The 18504-nt window shown below is 30.6% G+C and overlaps 1 protein-coding gene across 1 annotated transcript; it reads left to right on the plus strand.

Moving 5' to 3' along the window:
* Positions 1–9701: 9701 nt before the first annotated feature.
* LOC105129590 (transcription factor bHLH120-like) lies at positions 9702–11221 on the plus strand. The gene is made up of 3 exons (XM_011031711.1): positions 9702–10184; positions 10433–10774; positions 10889–11221. The coding sequence occupies exons 1-3, from the start codon at positions 9867–9869 to the stop codon at positions 10973–10975; spliced, it is 747 nt and encodes a 248-aa protein (XP_011030013.1). The 5' UTR covers positions 9702–9866; the 3' UTR covers positions 10976–11221.
* The last annotated feature ends 7283 nt before the right edge of the window (positions 11222–18504 follow it).

Consider the following 18504-nt stretch of genomic DNA (forward strand, 5'->3'; position numbering starts at 1 on the left):
TAAAATTGATTGTGCATGATCTTGAATTGGAGCTAGAGAAATGAGAGGCTGGTGCAGATTTGTTTTCGGCTAAGGAAAGGGATTGTCATAAGGATGGTAATTGCTAACCTTGTATAGGTGTGGTAGGCTAGGAGAGAAGAGTTTGGAAGTGAGGCTGGTTAAAGAAGTTGAAATGGCAGTTAAAGAGGGCTATCAACTAGAAGTGTGGGTGGTGATTGGTAAAAGTTTGTTATTTTTAATTTCTTGGTCTCCAAGCAAACTTGGTGACTAAGTAACCTAAAAATAAATTGGTCCCTCATTTTTTTACTTTTTACATTTGGCCCCTTTGTCCAAATATTTTTTCTTATATTTTTTTTATATTTTTATTTTTTTAAAAAAAGAGCAACACCAACGTTGACTTGAAAAACATGCTAACAATTGAACACGTAGAAGAAAAAAAAAGTTGAAAGTGATGCAAAGAAATAAAAAACATGTTTATTTTTTGGGTTTTTGTTGTGTTTTTTTTACTATTTCTTAGTTTTTTAAAACTGTTTCCAAAATAAGGTAAAACATTGGGTAGCAATAGTTGATATTAGAATGATTAGGTTTTAAATTATTAAGATAAAGATCTCTATGTTTCTTAAACCTTTGATAGACTAAAGGTTAAAAAATACAATATACCTTAGTTTACATTAGATAAATAAACAATACAACTTATTTTAGGTAAAACGTACTAGGCGTACTAATAACTTCTCTTTATGCAATCAATTCCCTCACCCAGACTTTGAGGTCAGTTGGGATTCTTAGTGATTAGAACATTCTAAAATGACTCATGTTTCCTTTTTTTTGTTGATAAATAACAAGAATTTCTTGTCCTTTCACCTATATTATTCCTAATAATCTGGATCCAAAAGGATATCACCGCAACGCCGTATATATGTGACACACGTTATAGAAAAATTGTTAGTGCTTTTCAATATATTACTTTCACAAGGCTTGATTTGTGCTATGTTATGAATGAAGTATGTAAGTTTATACATGCCTCTGCTGAAGCTCATTAGGATGCAGTCAAGCATATTTTATGATATTTACAAGCCACAACTTGTTATGACCTACACATCACTCGTAGTGTATCTTTATCTCTTCATGGTTTCACTAATGTTGATTGAGTTAGCAATGTTAATGATAGAAAACCTACAGGCAGGTATCTTGTGTTTCATGATACTACCCCTATCTTGTAGAAATCCGGGAAAAAACATATTGTTGCTCTTTCTTTTACTAAAACTTAGTACAAGGCTTTAACTGATGGCACTACTGGAATTTTATGGATTTCTTCTTTATTTTCAAAGCTTTAGCTTTCTAGTGTTTCTACTATTATGCTATGATGAGATCGCTTGGGCTACTTATCTATCAACCAATCCTATTTTTTATACTCGCACTAAGTATGTCGATGTCAACTATTTCCTATTTTGTTCATGATCGAGTTACAAAGCAAGAGATTGATTCAGGTTTGCTTAATTTCTTTCAAGGTTCAGCTTGCTATTGTTCTTAATTACTAAGCCTCTCTCTTCTGCAACCTTTGCTCATTTGCGGTCCAAGCATTGTGTGGAAGCTCTACCTTCAACTTAAAGGAACATATTATAAAAAATATATTGCTGAATCGTAGGATACAAATATAAAAAATTATGTTTACCTTGTACATCTTACAACTTAGATTATGTGTAGGGGTTACATTTTAATATTATACCCAAATTTAATTATATAAATAGAGAGGATAAATAATATTGTTAAGCCTCCAAACACTTCTTATATCCTAACTTTTATTGTATGGTATTTGCTGTGGGCAATAAAATGATGTCCCTTTTTCTCAGGTAGCAAGTTTCAACTTGAAATAACAAGCAAACACATAGAAACTACTCAGATTTCATTAAATTATTTTTTGTAACATTCTTACTGTTTTACTTTTTTGCATTTCAAAAGTGTTTTTGAAAAAAAATGATTTTTTTTATTTTTTTACTTCAAATTAATATTTTTTTGATGTTTTCAAATTATTTTGATGTGCTGATGTCAAAAATAATTTTTAAAAAATAAAAAAAATTATTTTGATATATTTTCAAGTGAAAAACACTTTAAAAAGCAATCATAACTATACTCTTAATCAATCATATATCTCAAACCCAACTTTGGATTTACTTTCTCCTTTCATGTCAAGGAGGGAGTAAATAGAAAGTAATTCTGAAAATCTAGAATAAGATGCAGAAATGAGATTTCTTAAGTTTATATGGTCAAGAATCCATGTGATACAAGTCTTTTAAATTTAATGCATCGATGATAAACTGATTATCATTGTATTTCTGAAATCATCTTAGGATTAGTATAAATACGTGTTATGAAAGTAATGACCCTTGAGTACTTTAAATCCATGGTTATTTATTTCCTCACGGATGAGAATAATGTATGTAAGTTTGTGACCTTCCCTCAGTCAAGTAAATTATTAATTACCAACAAGGCTTGATTTCTTAAAATTCTTTCTGCTTAGCTATATGATTCTTGTTGCCACTTTTGGCGCTGCTTGGTGCTTTTCTTTTTTAATCTGGCTTATCAAAATAAATAAATAAAAACTATATGATATCTCACCTTCTCCGAATATGGGAAATTAAGTGGAGAATGCTGTTTGGAATAGAAAGCTTCAGTACATCAATAGCTCCTAAAAGCAATTTTAATAGAACAAGAAAAGAGCTTCTAAAAGCAGCGCATGAACTTGCAAAATAAAATTAAAGAAAAGAGCTCCTAAAAGCAGCGCATGAACTTGCCAAACAAAATTAAAGAAGAGAGCTCCTAAAAGCAGTGCATGAACTTGCTTATCACCTAATTTGTACCGACTATACGTATACTCTTTTTTTCTTTTCTATGATAAACTACATGTATACTCTTGTTGGAAGATTCCAAGTTCCAAAGGTAACAATTGCTGATTGAAGAAGAAAAGGTGACCATTTTTTTATTGGTGTTAAAAAATAAGGGAATTGATATACATACATGCATACTATAGGCATTGAAAAACAAATATATAAAAGATAATAATCAAATGCTATGTAAGCCACTCACCATCATAGTTTATGGTAGAATGTTGGTGGATCCAAGGAGTTGTAATATACATCGTGCCTTTTGTTACATGATCTTGTTTGATTAGTTAGTATTACTTTTATTTTATTTTTATTTTTTTAATAACATCATCATTAATTGAGAAGAATATTGAATTTTCTTTATAGATCACGAAGAGGTCCAACAGATTTTAGTCTATATAATGGGAGTAATCTTTTCAAGATAATCTCCCTCATCCCTAAATATCCACATCGCTTATTTTGGAACTTGAATTTAGGAACCTTAAAATAAAAATCCCTCATCTTAATTACCAGTTGAAAATTAAGCATCAAATATGTTGCGGATACAAGCGCACTGCGAACTTATTTGAGAAGGATTCCTAGGAAGAAAGGAATAGGAACTTGGCTTGAGGAATGCGCTAGCTATGGCGAACCGTACAATAATTGAATAAAAGAAAATTAGAATCCAACACTTTGTAGTTTCATCTCATTGGTTTTTCAAAAAAGAATTAAAAAAAGGGGGGGGTCCAATTGTATTGATGTGAAATCGTTTCCATCACTAGTTCTACCACCAGATATAAATTAATGCATTCGAGGGAAGAGCAAAGATACCTAACAGCTAGGCTAATCTTGATCTTTATAGAGAACCCTGCCCAGAGCCATGGACCAGCCATAAAATATAAGATTTATATCACTCCCGATATCTCAATCTTGATGCTGTAGGTATGGTGGAAATGTACCCAAATCTTACACACCAAAACTGAAGCATGAGCAAAGAAATGCTTTTGTAATATATATAGTCTTTCTGATATATATGCCCTAGATATCTGGCCCTTCTTTTCTCAGACAATATACAGGGACCCGATCGAAAACTTAGAAAAATCATGTGATGTTCCCGCTTTTAAATGGATTCCTCGTAGAAACCAGCAGCAAAAATACATAAATCATGAAGGTTTTTTTTTTTTTTAACACTGGAATTTTATTAATAAACTGATTTAGCTAATAAAAATCTGGCTAAGAGGAAAGAAAAAAAGTAACAAAAATTAACCATATATAAGGTAATTATAATTTTTTTTTTTTATAAAATAACATATTACATAATGCACCTTCTTAAATTAAAGGTGGTCCTTATAGAATATAGAATATGAAGTAAATTTGAATCTTTTATTTTTTTTTTTGCTAATCTATCCCAAACAAGATAATAATTAACCCTAGTGTCGCACGTGTAAGTCGTCGCAGCAAGTTTTTCACTTTATTAATGAACGTGTATATGGTATCTATCTAGCAAATGTAAGGAGACAAGAAAATATTGTCTTTTGTCGGTGCAAAATGAAATGGGAGTCGTCACCTAGTATTTTGGTCACTATGAACCCTAACCGGTCTCAGAGATCGGGTACGGGGACTGGTTGCGTAAAGGGAAGGTATTAGCACCCTAAATATGTCTTACCTAAGGTAAATTGCATTATTTCATTGCCTGATAAAAAGCTAAGTTGTTATTGTATTTCTAGTTGTTGGTTCGTCTATAGTTCAAGAAAAGTCCTCCTCAATAAGGAGGTCCTTATCTTATCGGGTAACTCTGACCTAAACACAAAAATTTAATATCCGAAATACATCTTACGTATAAGATCGTAACCCCAGATATTAAAAGAAAATAAAATAATTTTTTTAGAATTTTTGAAATATTGGCTTAGTTCTCATGGTTTGAATAAACTGGTTATTAAAGCCAAAATGCATGCTAATACATATATTTTTTTTGAATTTTCTTTGTTGTATGAAAATATGATGTGATGATTATATATATAGACTAGGCCGTATGCATGAAAACAAAATATTTTTTATTTTTATATGTTTTTGATGACTTAACGAAAATCGAGTATTTTAATACTGAATTTATATTTTTACAGTATAAAAATACAAACCGATATTGATCAAAATACAGTAACAAAATTACAAAAAATCACAGATTCTTTGAAATAATTCTTTGAAGAAAATTCTTTGAATGGGCCAGATCCGGCCCAAAAGGAAACTGGGCCGAAATCAGCCCAAAATAAATTGGGGCTTGGTTTCTACAGGGCTGGGCTGATATTCCAGACCAAAACAAACATGGACTGGTACTGTGCACCTACACAGTACCATGTTACTGTACAGGTGTGCAGTAACCAGTTAATTAATTATCCGGTTACTATACACATGCACAATACCGGGTAATTATCTTCTACAGAACGTGCACAATGCACATTCTGCATGCAAGAAGATGAACAGTAAAACGAGATAAGAGGCAGAGGGCTGACCTATGGTGGCTCTGAAGGTGGTGCTGCTGGCGGTTGCTGACCGGAGGATGGCTGAGACGGTGGTCGACCTTTTTTCTTTTTCTTCTCTGTGTTTTTTTTTCTTCTGCTCTGTTCTCCTCTACTTCTATTTCCTCCTTCTGTTGTTGACGGTATTCTTCCCTCTCATGGTGGTTCTACTATTGTTGGTAGCGCTGATAGTGGTGGACTGGCGGAGGTTCTAGGGGGGTGAGGCACGGTTCTTCTTCTTCTCTCGTAGAGGCCCTAGTCTCTGTCTTTCTATTCTCTCTACTGTTTTGACTCTCTTTCTTCTCCACACTTTCACAGTATATCTCTTCATTTCAAACTTCCCTTTCCTTTCAATTTTCTCGAAAGCCCCCCTCTATTCTTTCATTTCTTCCTTCTTCTCCCGTTCAAAACAAAAAATGTTCCCTCTTTCCTCCTCTCTCCCCCCTCTGCTCACTGTCTTTCTTTGGTTTTTATAAACTAAAGAGAGCCTTGCGGTGACAATGATACCCGAGACAAGCTTTAAAACATGCCCCATGATTTAAGCAATTTGCTGCAAACCATATCCCTGTTTTAATGTTGAAAACGACTTTCCCTTTTTTTTTTCTTTCCTTTAAAATTTTTTGATATATATTTTTTGTATTTTCTCATTTTTATTTTTTTGTTTTGTGGGAACCCAAAAATAGGTAACAACAATTATTTTACAAATTTAAAATTGGGTTATGACAATCATATAACTATTATTAAATTTAGGACCAAGAAAACATTGCTTTCCATCTATTCTCAAATCAATATATATGAAATAAACAAATTCAAAATTAAAAAATAACAATTTTATTAATATAACTAGCGGATTATTAAGTATTCATTATAAGGAAAAAAAATGAAATAAACTTATCAGTCTTTCTTTGAAATTGATATGTCAACACTTAGTTCTTGGCAAATACAAATCAAGGCATTATGGAATTTTCAAATTACTTCAAAGACCAAATTGATTAATACTCAAAGTATACGACCTAAATTTTTGACCCAAACTTAAGCATAAGTCAGCCTAAATCAAACCTAAGTTAACCTAGATATTTAAAAAAGAGTTGCAAGAGAATTTATTTTCTCTTTTCTAATTCTTATAGCCGTTATGACCCTTACCTCCTGAAACTAAAGATTTTAGTTTTTGATCTTGAGTTTTTGGTTCAAGAAAGGTAGAAGTAGCAAGTAAGTAATTTTATTTCATATTACTTTTGATTATAGTTTATTTATGAAATTATTAAAGAAGATATTAGGATTTATAAGGATTGAAAGTTCACATTTTTAAGATTGATTTATGATTATTAAGTGTTTAATGTTAGGTGATTAATTAGTATGTTGTTGAAAATAAGGATTTAGGAGTTGATTTATTTAAATTAATTTTTATGGGTTAAGAAATTTATATTTTACCTTGATATAAAATCTGGATATAATGGTCTTGAGGTTAAAGATGACCAAATTTTATTTTGATCCTTGATTTATGAAAATTTTAGTTTAGTCCCTAAACTTTGAAAAAATTATAATTTGACCCCTAAATGTATTTTGAGACTCTAGAAAGTGTGTTTATGAGGTTAAGGATGATGAATATCACTTTGATAATTGATTTGGAATTTTTTTAGTTTGGTCCCTCAATTTATAGAATTTACATTTTAGTCCATAAAATTTATAAAAAAAATTACATTTCGATCCCTGGTTCATTCTAGACAGAATTAAGGATGGTTTATGGGTGGAATTTTAATATGGTTTTGTATTTATAGTTTGGTCCTGTAATTTTGGTAAAATTATGTTTTGGTACCTATTTTGAAATTGTTTTGTTTTAGTCCCTAAACTTAGGAGACTGAACCTGGTTTCTTTTTCATACATTGGAATCTTTAAATTATGTTGTTTTGAGTAATTTTTTAGTATATTTTATATATTTTTTTAAGTTCTCCTAACAATCCTTAATAGAATTTTCGAGTGTTTCACTAACATTTATTTTAGTTTTATATTTTTCCGGGTGAGTGGGATAATATTTAACATATATATATTATAAATAAATATATATGTTGATTATACAATGAGTATAACTAGTTAATTTTCATATATTGTAAATAAATTTACATGTTGAATACTTATATATATTGCTTTATTTTTCAAGTACTCATTTATTCTTGAATTTGCATTCGTAATCTGTTAAACTAAATTCTATTTGATATGATATATATTTCTTTGATGATTATGTGAATATCTAGTATGCTTTGATATAGGACTTGTTAGTAACTCCATGCTAACAAAGAGAAGTTAGCCTATGTGCAGATATTATTCTGTATACCTAACTGATGAGAGAGGCATCAGCCTGTGGCGACTAATCATCCCATAGTGGTCACCTTCGAGTGTCATCGGGTTACTTTTGAGTGTCATTTGATCACCTTTAAGTGTCATCTGGTCATTTTCGAGTGTCATCTAATCTCTTACACGTATTCCACTATTTTATAATAATATATTTAATATGTATATGCATATCAAGATAAATCAACTTGCAAACTATTGATATGTAAAATATCTAAAATGTATATTAAATATTATTCTCTCACTGAGTTGGTTGAACTCAACCCTCATTCTTAATATTATTTTAGGTTTTTAATTTTTAATTGCAGATGGACTTTGTTGAGTGTACTTGCTTCTTTAATTTTGGTCGGTATACCTTGCTTGTTTTGCGAGATTTTCCTTTTAGTTTTGATTCGATGTCTTAGATGCTTCACTATTACTATGTTTTGATCAAGTTTGGATTTTGATAATGAAATTATTATTATGGATTATTGTTTTTATTTTAATTACTGATGAGGAGTTTTAAACTATCTTTTGGTTTCATCAATTTTGAATAATATAATATTTCTGAAGATTATGAAATGCTGCATATTTTTAAACAAATTGTTCTTTTGAGATGTTCGTTTTGAGACTTAACATATGTGGAGTATCTTTTTAACACTATTTCTGCGTTGCAGGTCATGGATTCAGGATTCAAGTCATGACACAAAGTGTGTTATAGATAAAAATATAAAGTGCACTAGACTAGACTTTGTTCGGGATTGTGTTTTCAAAACTATGTTTTGCATTTGAAATTATGGTTTTGTAAAAAGTATTAAATTTCAGCTTTATTAAAACCAGGGTTTTAAGTATGCTGAGATTTTAAAATCATAGTTTTGAAAAGGTTATCAATACCTATTTTTTACTCAACCATTTTTTTTACCGGCTCAACCAGAGTACCAAGATCCAATAAAATATTACATTACTTAAACAAGCCTTCAAGCATATATGAAGAGAACTTGCAAGCTTATGAGCTTTTCTGCTGTGTTTCTACTCTTGAAGATTCTTTTTATAAGAGTTAAGGCTTTTATTTATAAAAGGCTATTCCAGTAGTTAACTATTATCACATGACATATGGCTAATTTTTATTTCAAAAATCTTGTTTTAATGGTCTAATCTTTTATTAATAATACAAGATTCTCTTTTATTATATGTGGAGTACCAATGTGCTTATAACGCTATTAATGTCACATAATTTATTTTATTTTCATAAAATAAAATAAGGTAAGTAGAATTTCCTTATGGCATTGAGCTACTTTTAACAAGCTAATTTCCTTTTGTTTCCACTATTTTGTTCTCCTTGCCAGAGCACTTTTGCACCGAGGGGCTTGGCCTAGCGGTGGCAGGAGCCAAGCTCTTTCCATCGCACATGGGTTCGAGTCCTGGTGTGCACGCCTGTCACCCCCGCGGTGCCTTACATGCCTACTGGGTTTGCAGGGTGTTCAGTGGGCCGTGGGGATTAGTCGTGGTGCGCGCAAGCTGGCCCGGACACCCCACGTAAATCAAAAAAAAAAAAAAAAAAAATAAAAAAAATAAAAATGGGAATAGATTGAGTTCAAAATTTATATTTGGACTCTGATTTAACGCTCCATGGAGTCATTTTCAATCCAACTCACCAAAATGTTCAAAGTCTTGGTAAATTATATATTAACAAGGGCTTGTCCCTAATGCAATAATGAAGATATTTTTTCCTCTTCTCTGGATAAAGGGAGATTCTGTCTACACAAACATAAAGAGGAATAATCACTGTTTTTTCTACCCAACTTCCTTGATATTTTACCTTTCCCTTTTAATTTTCAATACATTCCTCAATCTTTATGGATTAAGCCAAATTATAAAACCGACATGACGGCCCCCCAAAATGTGAATACTATATGTGGTTGCCATCGCTTCAGCACCAAAGTGAAAGCGCCCCACATACCAAGCTTTAATTTGGTCACGTTTTCTCTGCATCTTGACTGTAAGTTGGCTTCTTTTTTTTCTTTTTTTCTTTTTCAGAGGTAAATCTTGTTATATTAGCTAGACTAATGATCACGAACCAGTTCTAGCAACAACCGTATCCATTCCTTTAAGTCTATTAATTATTGCTGCAAGATATATACTGCTTAAAAGCCTGTGTTCAATGTTTCCATTCCAACAAAATAGCGATGAATTTTGGCCCCAAATCTTCTCTAATCCCTACCACGAAGATATTGGTAAAGATTTTCACGATCTCATCTATGGCCAAGATTCACTTCATGGAATTAGTAACCAAACCATCTCAGTGGAGGAAATTCAGAAACATAAAATATTAGCAACTTCAAATGCTAATGATCATGGTGGAAATATTATTCGTGATGAGAAGAAGATTGCTCGGAAGGAAATCGAACGGCAAAGGAGGCAACATATATCCACTCTTCATGCTTCACTTCGGAACCTACTCCCTCTTGAATCAATCAAGGTCAAGAAACTTTTTTTGCTTTACTTTATTTCTTCCTTCATTATACAGTAGCGTATAACTTCATTCGGTTTACACAATTACGGCAGGGAAAAAAAAAATGAAAACAAATATTTGTGAGAAATGGCTAACCTAATTACCATACTTTTACATGTTGTGTCAACGGCTACGTCATATTCTTTTCCTTGAGGTTGATGCTCTTGATCTATACATGATTTTAGGGTTTCTGTTGATATTGGGAAATTTTGCAGGGAAAGCGCTCAATCTCTGATCACATGAATGAGGCTGCGAAGTATATAAAGCATCTAAGTAGTAACATCCGAGAATTAAGTGCCAAGAGAGATAAATTCAAGAAACTCTCCAACTCAAGTACTTTTGAACAAGGGACTGAAATTTCACGCCATAATTTGCTGGACTTTGTTAAGGTTCGCCCTTATTTGGGTGGCGTGGAGATTGTTGTGAGTGGAGGCTGTGGAGAGGAAGGGTTTCTTCTATCAAGAGTGCTAGAAGCATTGCTTGAAGAGGGATTTGATGCTGTTAGCTATGTTTCTACACAAAAAGATGGAAGGCATTATACCACTATCCAGTGTCAGGTATTGCCATTGCCAAAGTTCATTTCTTTCTAAGTTTAGTTGAGTGAAATTTGCTTCAACTTCACTGATAATCCAACACCATTTAGCCTTCATATTTGTGAATTTCTTTTGCAGGCTACCAATCGGAATTGCATGGATTCAGATGGGCTGCAAAGAAAACTAAATGATGTGATCTCATTGTCAAGATATGTTAATTTCTGAGTGATTGACACCATTAATTGCACTGCGTGCGTGTCTTGAAACGGCTCATATCTTTTTTATTGTTTTGTTCCTTACTGGCCTCATAACCCTAGATTTAAATTTGTTGTGCTTACATATGTTGGCTTGCTGCAACTATTTGGTTCAACTTTCTGCAGGTTTAATTCTTATGGGTACGAAGTGTGTAATCTATTGTTTCAATTACATGAACTCTTTGCAAAATATGTGTGTAAGAGATTTCAAGTGGAATTGGTAAGATCACTAACATAAAACATCAGCTGATCTTAATGACAAGCGAAGTACACGTATAAATTACTGAGCATTGAAATAAAAAGGTGAAGTTTGGTCATAAGGAATACATATCTTTCCTCAACAAAATGAATTCCTTGACAAAATTTAGATGACATCTAGAGTGTTCCCATTGTATTTACATACAGGAAGCTGTTTTTTTTTAATTCATCTTGTTTTTCTTCCCCGATTAGTAGTTTTTTTCAGATGGTGTTTGTTTAGTTTCTGGCCCAGCTTTGCAGTCTCTGCAAAATCTGAGCATGTTTTCCTTCCACCTTGTTTGTTTTTTTGCCTTCTTCTTGTTCATTCAATATTATCCAAAACAAAAGGCAGATCTCTGTACATGTTAATCTCCGTCTCCTTAATGTATATGTGCAAACACAACTTGAAATCTTGACACTGTATATATGATTTGAAATCAAATCACCTTCTTGTTAGGTATGGAAAAAAATTGGATTTATATTAATGTAGCTACATATTGTTCGTATACATGGGAATAATGGTTGCCTTTATAGTCTCATGCATGCCTGTGTGTGCATTTCAACCTTTTGAATTAAGAGCTTTTACTATCATCTTTTTTTTCCATGCGCCTTCAATTGTTTTGGTACGTCTTTAGAATGAGATGCAAAGTACTTTACTATTATCCAGAAGTCACAATACCATGGTGATAATTACTAACTTGTCCAGCATGAAGTGTTCTGTTAAATTACTTAGCTACTTCTTCCCCTTCTCCTCTGTAGTGATAGCTTCCTAACTTGCGTTCTTGCTCACGTGATTCATTCTCTTCATAGGATTTCATGATTTTTCTCTCATGAGTTGTCTTTAATGTAGCTTGTGAAAGTTTTTTGAACTTAAACTTTATACAAATTTATATTGTTTTATATTTAAATTTTTATCAAATAAATAATGATGTTGAAATTTGAACTTATAACCGCTTGATTATTAAAACTTTGATACTATATTAAAAAATATTCTTAATCCAATAATTTAAGTTATTAATTAAAGTCTCATGATATAATTTATATTATTCTAAAAATAATTAAATTTCACATGCTTGGGTAAGTAGCAGGTTTGTTTTTGCAACCATACAGCAATAAGCTTCAGTCCTCTTAACACCTCACTGATGTAGAAATATCAACATAATTAAGGTAATAGGGTTCGCCTAGCAGAAGCTACCGATGATATGTAAATTTACTTCTATTGTTTATAATGAAGTATACATTGCTTGGTTTGGATATCCTGTATAAAAAAAATATCAAATCGATGCTTTTATAATTCTTTTTCAGAAACATTGATTACCACTACGCTATCAGAAGTTTTGAAAGCAATTTACATGAATCATGAGTCATTTCGTAGGTGTGATCATTGACTAAATAATTGTTGTTGATTGTCATGGAAAGTTATATATGTGTGTTGCTAGAGTAGTACAAGCCTAATCCAGAGATGTGATTGGATTTGTTCAAGTTTTGGATTTCAAACGCATATAAACATTTTATTAGCTTTTTACATTCATGATGAGAAGTTGATTGACTTTCTTTTGATAATTCAATGATAGTATTATATTGAAAATGATAATAATTATATAAAAATAGTAACTATATCATTGCTTTAATAAGATTTTGGTTGAAAGTATTTTTCAAAATGCATTTGGATAAAAACTAGAATAAAAAGTAAAAAATTAATTTTTATAGATGATTTCCATTGATTTTAATATAAATATTGTTATAACCCATTTTTTTGTTATTTCCCAATTCACATTTTTTTCTTTCTCTCTTTAGAAAAAAATACAAAAAATATATAACAGTAAAAAGAGGATGTTAGAGTACCCAAAAAATGATTAAAAATTGGTTGAGAAGGTTTAAAAATATAAAAATTAAAATTTAATAGTATTTTATTGACTAATAAGAGCCTTATTGACAAAGAAAATTTAATTTAAGGAAAAAAATCCAAAATCAGATATTTATAAACTCAACTAAATTTTATTGAAGGTTTAATTGAATTTATGAAGAGTTTGATTTTAAAGTTAATTTGAGCTTTAATTGGAAGACATTAAAGTTCTAAGGTCAAATTATAATTTTTTAGAGTTAATTTAGTCAAATCAGGGGCTTAATTGTATAAATATTAAAATTTAATGGTCAATTAGGGATGTAATTGAAGAAATCAAAACCATTAACCAAAATGGAAAACATGCATAAATAAAAGGGCTGTAATTAAAACGAATCAGAGGATCAAATCGCATAAATTCAAGATCAAGAACCAAAGTAAAATAGGCAGCCAACTTTAGGGCCGCTGTTTGATTTTTGTCAAGGATGCAATTGCATTGATTTTAAATTAAAATTATAATTAAGGACTTGATTGAACAAATTACAAAGTGAAGACTGATTTGGACTTTTACATAAGTTTTTGTCACCTTTTTCTTTTAAATGAAACAATGTATTTTATCCAAAACAACGTCATTTCATCCACTGTTAAAAAAAAACCTCGAAATGATGTTGTTTTGAATGGCATTGCAAACTTTCTTCTTACCCTGGATGTGTAGAGAAACAGGGGAAGGGAGTTGTGCTCTTATCTATTTTCACTACCTTTTCTTCCTTCTTTTAACATCAAAAGACGTTGATCAAAGACCCCCACTTGCCCAAAACATTCCATGCGGCGGAGAGGTACAGACTCCCCTGTTTTTTACCTATAAAAATAAGGGAAGAGGGAGCACAAAAGAAAAAGGGACAGAGAAGAGAAGAGAGAAAAAAGAGGGAAAAGGAAACCAAAAAAAAAAACAAAGAGGAAGAGAGAAAGAAAACAAGAAAAACAGAGAAAAAGAAAAAGAAAACAGAGAAAAAGCTGCCACTAACAATGCCCCCATTGAAACCATAACCATTATTAGCTATCACTGATGACTAAGGTTGCATTACTTATCTAGGTAAAGAAACTCTGCCCTTTTTTTCTTTGGTTTTTGTTTCTTCCTTTCCCTTTTTTTTCCTTGTGTTACTTCTTTATAGGCAAGGTGAAGCTGGTTACTATGCTTATGCACAATAACTAGCTGATGTGGGTTGGGCTTATGGATCTTGGGCCATGTCTGGTCCAACCTGCAATGGTGTGTCGGGTCCAACCCAACAAAAAAAAAATAAGTTTAAAATTTTATGATTTCCACGCATTTTATTTTATGCTATTTTATTTAATATCGGTTTGTATTTTATGTCATAAAACTATAAAAATATGGTATTAAAATACATGGTTTTCATTAACTTAAAAACAATTATGCATAAGATCAAGTGTCTCAGAACTAAAAAATCATATTGTGTTTTTCATACATTAAAAAAAAAATTAGTATGCATTTTGACTTTAATAACCAATTTATTAAAGTCGATAGAACATTGACCAAAATTTTAAAAACAACTAAATTTTTTATTTTGTTTATCTTTTAATATCCAAGGCATGAAATTGCATGTATTAAGTATTCCAGATATTAATTTTTTTTTCAAACACTAGAACAGTTAGATTTTACCTCATTAAAATAAGAACCTCCTTACAAAGAAGGGTTTTTCTCAAATCTTAAACAGACAGGACCAATAATTAAAAATAACAACAAGACCTTAGATTTTATTAGACAATAAAACAATACAGCTTACCTTAGATAAGACGTATTTTGGGTGCTAATACCTTTTCTCTTACATTACCAATTTTTGAACCCTATCTCCGAGACCAGTTAGGGTTCTTAGTGACCAGAATACTAGGTAGCGACTCCCATTCAAATTTTCAACTGATTAAAGACAAGAATCTATTATCTTCCTATGTTTTCTAGATAAACATCATTTTTTTGAGTGATTAAACGATCGCCGCGACGCCGCATACGTATGATAAATATATCATAAACATATAAAAAGTATTAAATTAGTATTTTTTTTATTTCAAGCATGTTTCTAATTGACCTTGAAAAAACACTATAGTTACAAACTGATTGTCAGTGTTTCAAACATGTTTTCAATCTCTCTCTCTCTCTCTCTCTCTCTCTCAATACAAGCATGTGTAAGACACCAAAAGGTGCTAACACACTTAGGGTGCCTTCTAGTGTTTGTTATTAAAAGAGTTGTTTGTGTTCTCTTTCCTGTAGAGCAATATAAGTTGTATTAGTGATTTAGTTTGTCACTAGTGAATCTCTTTTTTCTTATTTCTCTTTCCTTGAAAATTATAGTTTGGCTATCTTTATTGTTAGTATTTCAATTTCAATCTTTATTTTTTTAATTTTTAATTTTTTCTCGCTTTTTTTGTAAAGGTTTATTTGTTTTTAATTTTACCCTTCAATCCTAATTTATCATATATTATATTTTTCAATTCAATTCTTATTTTTTTTATTTTTAAGTTTTTGTTCACTCTTTTATAAAAGTTTTATTAGGTTTTGATTTTATCCTTCAATCCAAATTGATGGTATCATATTTTTCAATTTGATCCTCATCATTTTGATTTCTAGTTTTTTTCTCTTTTTTTTTGTAAAAATTATTATTGGATTGAATTTATCCAATCAACCAAAATTTTATTTTTATTTTCATATCAATTTTTATCCTCATTCTTATAATTTATTTTTTATCCTTTTACTAAATTGATTTTTCTTTTCAGTTTTATCCTTCAATCAAATATAAATTTATTTTATATTTTAATTTTGATCATCATTCTATTTGCTATTTTTTATAATCATTTTGTATAATTAAAAATTTTTATTTTAATTTTATTTTTTAATATTTGATTGATTAGGAATTGGACTTAATAGTTTTTTCAAATAGGATATTTTAGGTCTAATGACTCTAGTCATGAATTTGAAAAGTTAGCACAATTTTTTTAAGAAAAAAAGCTTTACAATTCCCTTTTTTTTATTTAATTATTCTAATCTCATTATTTGTTTTGTGAGTTTAATAGGATATTTCAATTAGTTGGGTCAACCCTGATTTATGGAATTACATGTTTTTCATGCTAAACAGTGTTAAAAAAGACTAGTTTTTTATGTTATTTTTTTACCCCATTTTATTTTTTTATATTTATTGTTTGTTTCATTTTGAAAAAAATTATTCTTCAAATTATCCTAATCACTTTTTTTTAAACCCAATTCTTCTACTATTATTTTTTTATTTTTTATTTGTTTAATTAAAATAAATTCAGCTTATTCAATTCAGATTGGTCTTAATACGAATAAAATATATTGTTTTCTTTTTTAGAACAACCCTTGCGACGGCTAAATATATTAAAAAAAAGAATCGTTCAACCTCGCGGCCAGGTATGCATTATGTAAACATCTATATTTATGTTTTTCAATTACTATTCAAAAAGTAATTACATTAAGCTTGGAGATGAGGTAAGCCTCGACAAAGTAAGGAATTAATGAAATCAAAGCTACCGTGTGGGAGATATGATGGAATTGTAATTTGAGCATGACATACTATATATGACGTATGCTATGCTGTTGGGTACGTGTTGTTTTATTGCTACATCTAGTAGATGCTTTCGAAATTAGATTAATTTTGGCGTTCTTTGAATAGGTCATAGGTTATGTATATATCAATCCTTTTTTTCCCTCCAATAGAGTTATCTATGTCTCTTGGTGTATGTCTTTGCACACTTATATATGCTTAATCTATTTGTAGATGAATTAAGAAAGGGTGCACGACATCCTTTATGAATCAAGTTTTGTAAACATTTTCAGTTAGTTTAATTATCGGGAATATTCATTTCACATTCCCACTTGCATTCATATGATTATATATATTTGGAAGAAGGAGACGGCATGTGATAGGATAGGAAAATATGGTCACATTTTTTTTTCCCAAGGAATATGAATATTTCATTGGAGTTCTAGCCCAAATAATCATCCTTGAGAAGGTCTTCCCACCAAATTCATTTATTAATTTCTCGATTTAAATATTGTTACACGAATTATATTCATATAAACAAAAGTTGTAGTTACTATTTGGGGCAAAATAAAAAATTTAGGATTGGGAGTGCAAATTGGATGATATATGATTTTTTAGAGTTTGGAAACGCCAGCTAAAAATTTGTGAGAGGTACAAGGTATTAAATTGAACAAAAAAATATTTAAGTTTATAGTATTATAGCATCTACAATGGTCCATTCCTAGTTACTATTATTTTATTTATTATCTTATGTATATAATCGTATAAATATCTTTTTTTATTTAAATAAAGCAATTAAAGAAAGAGATTGTGTAAACCAATCAATCAAAATGTATACACATATACATGTATTTACATGCAAATTGTAGTTTCTAAAATAGTACATTGGCATACCATAATAATGTTTACAAAGGCAAGGGAATTGATAATTTGAAATGGACTGCTTGAAAGTTTCTCAATATTACGGGCTTCGGGCCTGGAGATCGGTTAAAGGATTTATATGCAAAGCCTAGAAATCATTGATTATGGGCAAAGTTAGGACATCGTCAACACTATCAATGCGGGCCTATTCAGGTCATATGGCCTTTTCTTTTTTCTTTTTTCTTTTTTTCATAGGAATGTTGCCAAAATATGACAATGGAAGGCCACCAAGAATATCTAGCATCAATGGAAGAATTAAAAAATGTAAATTTAGAATACACCGATAGAGTTAAAAATGTCTGATTCCCAAAATAACATTTTCATGGATTCCTTTTTTCTTTTGGATCTAAAAGTTTGAGATCTTTAGAACACTAAGTTTTCTATCTCGTTTTTTAATATGGACAGCATATAAAAACCGAAATTGGTTGATGCCTTTTCATACCCCAATTATCACTTCAATGACATGTTCAGGAATTATTCAAGTCTGAAAGAGTTGGAAACAGGCTGCTAGTAATTATCTCTGATGTATGACCTCTTAATTCATTACTTAACCCTTTGATTCAAACAAGAATTTTAAATTCTTTTGTATGGTTAAATTACTGTAAAATAGCTTCATGAAGCAATTACAAAAAGATGGTCAATCAGTTGGAAGGTCCATGTTGATTGGCAGGTGCTCAAAAGCCATCAGAAAATTATCATCATGTCACTTTCAATAGCACAAAATAATACCGTCACTCGTACACTAGTTGTATTATAAACTATATCAAGATATAAATTAATATTTTAAGTATTAATTAATTAATAATAATGTTACATTTCCAAAGGGACAAGTAGATGCATATAGAAACTAACAAGCAATATAATACAAGCAGCAGCTTGTAAGCTTCTTCAGGACAAACTCTATCTTGTTTCCACACCATCATACCA

This window comes from Populus euphratica, unplaced genomic scaffold (assembly GCF_000495115.2).
Source record: "Populus euphratica unplaced genomic scaffold, PopEup_1.0 scaffold16.1, whole genome shotgun sequence".
Lineage (NCBI taxonomy): Eukaryota > Viridiplantae > Streptophyta > Magnoliopsida > Malpighiales > Salicaceae > Populus > Populus euphratica.

Excerpts from the sequence above, each read along its gene's own strand:
- LOC105129590 (XM_011031711.1), top strand. The coding sequence starts at position 9,867 with ATGTTTCCATTCCAACAAAATAGCGATGAATTTTGGCCCCAAATCTTC. Across the intron at positions 10,185-10,432 it reads TCCCTCTTGAATCAATCAAG|GGAAAGCGCTCAATCTCTGA; the intron begins GTCAAGAAACTT and ends GAAATTTTGCAG. Across the intron at positions 10,775-10,888 it reads ATACCACTATCCAGTGTCAG|GCTACCAATCGGAATTGCAT; the intron begins GTATTGCCATTG and ends TTTCTTTTGCAG.